Source organism: Dendropsophus ebraccatus, chromosome 6 (assembly GCF_027789765.1).
Source record: "Dendropsophus ebraccatus isolate aDenEbr1 chromosome 6, aDenEbr1.pat, whole genome shotgun sequence".
NCBI lineage: Eukaryota > Metazoa > Chordata > Amphibia > Anura > Hylidae > Dendropsophus > Dendropsophus ebraccatus.
This window is the reverse complement of record NC_091459.1, coordinates 88,657,423-88,663,912: the sequence shown is the minus strand read 5'-3', so window position 1 is coordinate 88,663,912 and position 6,490 is coordinate 88,657,423. Positions and strand designations below refer to the sequence as shown.

The 6,490-nt window shown below is 41.6% G+C and overlaps 1 protein-coding gene across 1 annotated transcript in view; it reads right to left on the bottom strand.

Annotated features, from left to right (window-relative positions):
• Positions 1-725: 725 nt before the first annotated feature.
• FARSB (phenylalanyl-tRNA synthetase subunit beta) overlaps positions 726-6,490 on the bottom strand; it is a 44,353-nt gene continuing 38,588 nt past the window's right edge. Inside the window, exon 17 of the mRNA XM_069975354.1 lies at positions 726-939. Coding sequence (XP_069831455.1) covers positions 788-939 — 152 coding nt within the window. The 3' untranslated portion in view covers positions 726-787. The remainder of the gene's footprint in view (positions 940-6,490) is intronic.

The following is a 6,490-nucleotide window of genomic DNA, read 5'->3' as shown; positions in this document are numbered from 1 at the left end:
TGCTCTGGACAGTTCCCGTCCTGAACAAAGGTGGCAGAAGGGAACATTGTATCTGTTAGACTGAAAACTAGTAATTTACAAATCTGTATAACTTTCTGGCACCAGCTGATATGAGAACTTATTCTATGGAGTACCCCTTTAAATATTAATATCAAGTCTTGCTTATGTATAAATGTTCTGTCAGGCTGTGTGATGGTGGCCATAGACACAAGGTATTTGTTGGCAGCTGCAGACAATCTAATGAATATAGTTGGCCATAGACATTAGTTTGCTGGCAGATCAAGCGAAACTGGTTGGAACAAAACAGATTTCTATAAGATGTCTATACATCCTTCTTATCTACAACACTCCTCCCAGAGATCACCATGCACTTCACTGAATGTGTCAGAGGAGTATTCCTAGTATTTTGTTAAACTCCAACCAATCTAGGATATCATTTGTTACACAAAGTCCACCATACGTAGGCAATGAAATAAACTGGAAAGTACATAACTCTGCCACTGCTCTGCATTTAGGCTTGCCCTGATGCAACACAGATCTTGATGGCTGCACTAATACAAATACATTTAAAGGGGTGATCCAGGCTTAGAAAAAAACACAACTACTTTCTTGCAATAACAGCACCATCTCTGTCCTCAGGTTGTGTGTAGTATTACAGCCCTATTCAATAAAACAGAGCTGCAAAACCCAAACAGGTTTTTGTGAGCCTGGAAAACCCCTTTTACTTCACCCATTTTTGTATTTCACCTGTCTCTGATTAAAATCTATTTTCCTAGCTGATTCTATATCACAAAAATGGCTCCACATTTATTTCCAGGGCTGAGCAAGGAAGAGTCAGGTCAAACTTTGTGATGACGTCAGGGTGAAGTACGCCCAGTTTTCCTATGGTTTTGCCATCAGCCAGGATTTCAGCACAGCGACCAGGAAAAAAAGCTGGATCTGCAAGAAGGGGAAAAAATATTATTATAAGTATATAAAATCATTGAAAGAGCAATGAGACTAATTTACACGGAACGATTATCGGGCGAATTTTCGCAATAACTATCGCATTGAGCGATAATTGTTCCGTTTAAATGCAGCGAACGATCAAGCGATTAGCTAAAAAACGTTCATTATGATCTTTGAACATATTAATAAATCGTTGTTGATCGTTCACAAAAAATTGGCAGATCGTTCCGTGTGAACAGTCATTCACTGATTTTTCCTATGTGTGAGATAGGCTTAAGCGATCGCAAAACGAATTTTCTGTACGATATATCGTTCCATCTAAACGCTGATCGTTATAAAAAAAAAACAAAACGTTACTTCGAAATCGTTAATCGTACGATCGGGTGAATTATAGCTTCGTGTAAACGTAGCATAAGGGTCCATTTACACAGAAAGATTATCTGACAGATTATCTGTCAAAGATTTGAAGCCAAAGGCAGGAATGGATTTAAAAAGGAGAAATCTCAGGCTTTCCTTTATGACCTGATCTCTGTTTATAGTCTGTTTCTGGCTTTGGCTTCAAATCTTTGGCAGATAATCTGTCAGATAATCTTTCTGTGTAAATGGACCCAAAGACTCACCAATAAAAATGTCCTAAAAGTTACTGTTACTTCAAAACTATAGGGATGGGAGAAGCGCGCTCCTCATCTTACTACAGGAGTCAGGTTTGTAAGACTATGTAGTCTGACTACTATAAAAGTGAGGAGTAGAGCCAACAACCAGCTCCATCCAGCTGGCTTTAGCTCTGGCCGTTTGCTTAACATCAGCGAGCTCCACAGGACAGGCCAACAATTAGTTGGCGTCTCATGGTAATAAAACATCCCAGTATGAAGCCCACTATGTGCTGCACTGCTACAAGACTCAGACTTTAGGAGGACAAGTAGAAATAATTGAAGTAAAAAGAAAAGACGCGGTACTGTGCAGCCTGACACCAGGCAAGAGCTGCTCTAGAAACGCTTCGTTTTGGGGGTATTTAGGCTGGAAAGAAGTGTGAAATTGGTGCATCTAATACACAGCCGGCAATAGCTGTGAAATGGGCTTAGGGTCCACCCACAATAAAAGGTTTAGGATAATACAATTCGGCCCGTGGCTCCTTGGCTTTGAGAACCTATCCTGATAATTAAGGCATTGTTCTAATTACCCAAGAAAAAGTGACAGTGATTCAGTTACTGCACAGACCATAGAAACTACAGCATCCTGCACACCGGCGGTCACACAACCCAAGGTATATATAATACATATAGAAACCAATAAACTACTCAGTCATTCTGGAAGCCTCACATTACTACCAGAGCCAACATAAAATATACTGACCAGCCAATCTATGCTTAGTCGTGTGTAGTAACATCTGGTGTCAGTGCTCAGAACAAGCGGTTGCAGAATACTGCAATCTGCAGACGGCGCATACAGTACATTTCTTTTAAATCCCTACAGCAGCAGAAAGTCACAAGTGAATTCAATTGTGCTGTGGAGATCGTTTCTACATGTGTACAGAGTGTGCTACTAACTAGCTTTACAATCCCCTTTTGAGAGGAAGCAGCTGCATAACTTTAGTAACATAACAAAACTCTCCTTGAGATATGATTCCAGTTGCACATGACTTTCGACAACCCGGTTATTTTAGCGCAAACTGTGGAAGACTCAACCCTGTACATAAAGAGCCCTAGCCTTAAAGGAAGAAGTTCGGCCAAAAGTATTTTTTAATATGTTATTACGTAAGGAAAGTTAGACAAATTCCTAATATACACTTATTATGGGAAATGCACATATACTGCTATTTTTCTCAATTTAGTATATCAGGTAGACTTCAATGTCTCTATTAAAAAAAAAAGAAAAAAGGACGTCATGAATCAGAGCAGGGCTGGGTGTAATTCCTATAAAGCATCCAGCAGGGGGCGCAGTATATGGAGAAATTACATTGTAATTTCGGTCCGGGTTGCAGTCATCCATAGCTGCTTGTGCCCTCACCTGGTTGCAGGAAGAGGCTCCCCAGCATCCATTCATCCCGCACCGTCTCCCCTAGCCCCCCGCATCTGTCCATCCCGCCGGCCGCGCTCCGCTGCGCTCCCCTAGCACTCGCACCCGTCCATCCCGCCGGCCGCCCACCTCGAAGCCTGCCTGATCTACTAAGTTGTGGAAAATAGCAGTATATGTGCATTTCCCATAATAAGTGTATATTAGGAATTTGTCTATCTTTCCTTATGTAATAACATATTAAAAAATACATTTTGGCCAGCGTTGTCCTTTAAAGCGTACCCATCACTTTAAATGTTTGTGATTAACACTTCAGTGTGCAGACAAGGTGATTTTAGTGCTCTCTGTGCTACAATTAAGCCCTTAGGAGTCCCCTCTCATTGTGCATCGCTATTACTCCTTCTCTCTATTTCAGAGGCAGGGACCAGAGTGGAGCTGAGCATTGACCTGTTCCCAATGACATGCTAAAGAAAGGGGGACAGATTACAGTACTGAGGAAATACAGTAGTAGGCACACAAGTATTTCCAAAAGGAATAGCTGCCCTTATCTTCATGGATAGCCAGAGATGAGAAGGAATCCTTGATTTACCTCTCTGGCACAGTGTGGATCATGTTCAGCAGGTAGACTGGCTCAGCTTGTATGTGCACAACCCAGGCTTTCTCCTGCAGACAGCACATGCTAAGGCTGGATTCACACTTCCTCTAGACCCTCTGTGAGAGTCTGTGCCATAAAACTGAGCAGGACTGTCTGTGTATGAATGGACATAAATTGATATAAACCGATCCCCAAAAAATCCCACTGACAGGGTTTATTTCCAGGATTTCAAAAGACAAAAGATTCCTGCTTGCAGTATTCTTTTGTCGGCTAAGATCCTGTAAAATAAACAATGTGTAAAGGGGCCTCCACGAACAGAGCCCTGGTGGAAGTGTGAAGCCAGCCTATACCCCACCACACTTCCTGTTTTTGGTCCTGACCTAGCTGTTACTGCAGACAGATATGGCCTAACAGACAGTGAACAACAATGAGGAGTCACAGATCATCAAATGGAGTAAAGTTATTAGAAAGGATAGTGACCATTTAAAGTGAGTAAACAAAAACAGTTAAGACATTACATGAGGTTTTATCTGGGGCACAACACTCCCCTGGCCAATTGGAAGCACTTTCATACATGGGTGGTTCCCAGCTTATTAAAAATAGATATGAAGATTCCAAGTCCATAGAGGCTTTGTTGCTTATTTGGCGAATGCTGCTGCTTTATTCTATGGACCTGTGAACAAAATAGCAATATTGGCTTTTCCAGGATAAATGCTAATATTCCAAATTGTCTTACCTCACAAATATGTTGCTGTTAGGGTCCATTACCACACCTGTTTGTAAGTCTCCATGATGACTTGTCACTATGGTTGGCACCATATCACTGCAGCTGCCAGTCAATGACAGGACAATCATCGTGCAGGCGTATAAACATATGCCATGGGGGACCTAGACAGTAGCAATACTCAAGGCATTCTAAAGAGAAGTATAGAACTTCTCACTTAACAGAACACTAGATTCATTCTAGAAAAAAAGATGAATAATTAACCTGCCAGTAAGCCTCCTAACCCCAAAAAAACACAAAAAGAAAATAATTCTAATTAACGTCTACATCACATTTTATATATACACTGCACAATCTCTATAGTAGTGAAATCTCTCATTTTTACTGTAGGCCTGTCAGCACAATACAGTAGCCTGTATTCTGTCTATAGGTCAGAGGCCCATTATAAAAAAGATCCTGCAGGGAAAGTCCAATAGTAACAGTGATTCATGATAGTTTCCTTAATAAGAAGCTCCCATTTAGGCATAATTTTACAATACATGAGACAAAACTAGGACTGAACCTTGCTGAGGATGACTTGCACCTCTCAGCCATCATTCCTGTCTCCCCCGTATAATTAGTTCCTCTATACGGGGAGACCTGACAGCTGTGTCTGCACCGGCCGCCTATGAACAGATGTGTGGTGACGGCTGAACTTCACTACAAGGGGATACACACATTTCCCTAAAGCCATATATGTCACCTTATTCTCCTCTGAGTCCACTGGGCTGTGAATAATCACATAATTACAACTTCTATAGCTGGTCCTAGGACTTCTGTACTTTGAAAGACAGGGCCACTTTAACCCATGAATGGCAGGTGCCTGAAAACACTGGAGACCCTACTATCATTGGCCCCGAGCGTAAAAAGAGTTAAGAGCTGGAGGGGGCCAAATGTCATTTGTATCGACTAATCTTTATCACATTTTATGGACAATTAAATATCAAAGGGATGGTTTTTCTTATCTGATGAAATCGGGCATTTTAGTTTCTTTTTTGTGTGAGCTTCAGAATGAAAACTGGGAATAAAAAAAAAAAACTTTAGGGTAATATTATAGGCTTAGACATACCTTAGCAGTCCTATAATTTGATAGGATGTGCGGAAGTGGGGGCTTACAGGCAGCAATTGAGAAGCCGCTTTAAAGGCTCAAATCTAAGAAACACTTAAAAAGAGCTTTCATCTGCAGCTGAGCCCCAGTGGTAACATTTCACGTCTGATCCGCAGCCACCCTCACAGGCTCGGCCAGACCGGCCTATTGTTATACATAGTCACTCTCTGGCATTTACCAGCTACAGAAAATGAACATTTATTGGGTGTTTTCATACACAAAGTTTTTTGTAAACTGCGCCTGTGCGGTAGTTTATTTGTTTTGTTTTATTTTTTAGCCAAAGCCAGGAGTGGATTCAAAAGAAATAGAAAATATAAAGGAAGGCCTTATACTTCTGCTTGCTGATGGATTCATTTAAGGCCTTAGATGAGAAACTGCATCAATTCACATACAGGGACATACACTGCCCGATCTACTGCATGATGGGTGAAGTTAGATATGTCAGATATGTCTCTTTGACATGTCAAACATTTTTTGTAAAAACAGTGACACTAAGCAAATCACATGAAAGTGGTTGCCTGGCAGGGCTAAAGCGGTATTTAGGTCGGGACCCTTTTTCTGCAAAGCAGACCTGCCATGTCACGTCTCAAGTCCCGCCTCAGATACCGGCAAATCGAAGAAGCCGAATGCAGGCAGCAGCACTGGAGCCAGGGAGGCAAGTGAATGTTATTGCTTTCACCTACCACCTCCCCAGACATTGCACCGCTGGAATGGCAGCAAAAGTAATAATTCAGGATAGTACTGTTAAAAAAAAAAAATAAATCAAACTTTATTATTAAATTTATTTATTTAAACAGTATAACTGACCCTACCCTATTGCTGCCATTCCAGAGAGGCCCACATCCCTACTTATTTCCCTATCTGATTACAAGATGCCTGTTTGCCTGCTCAGCCAATCACCGCCTGCAGAAGTGTTCCACCAGTAACTGGTTCTGTGGGCGGGTCCCACCAAGATGTCACATCTCTGAAGTGGGATCAATCTGGGGAGAAGGGCACTTGCAGGGGTTTGTGGTAGAGGAGTAGGACCTAAAAATAATATTTAATGTGCCCCCCGCAATGTGGA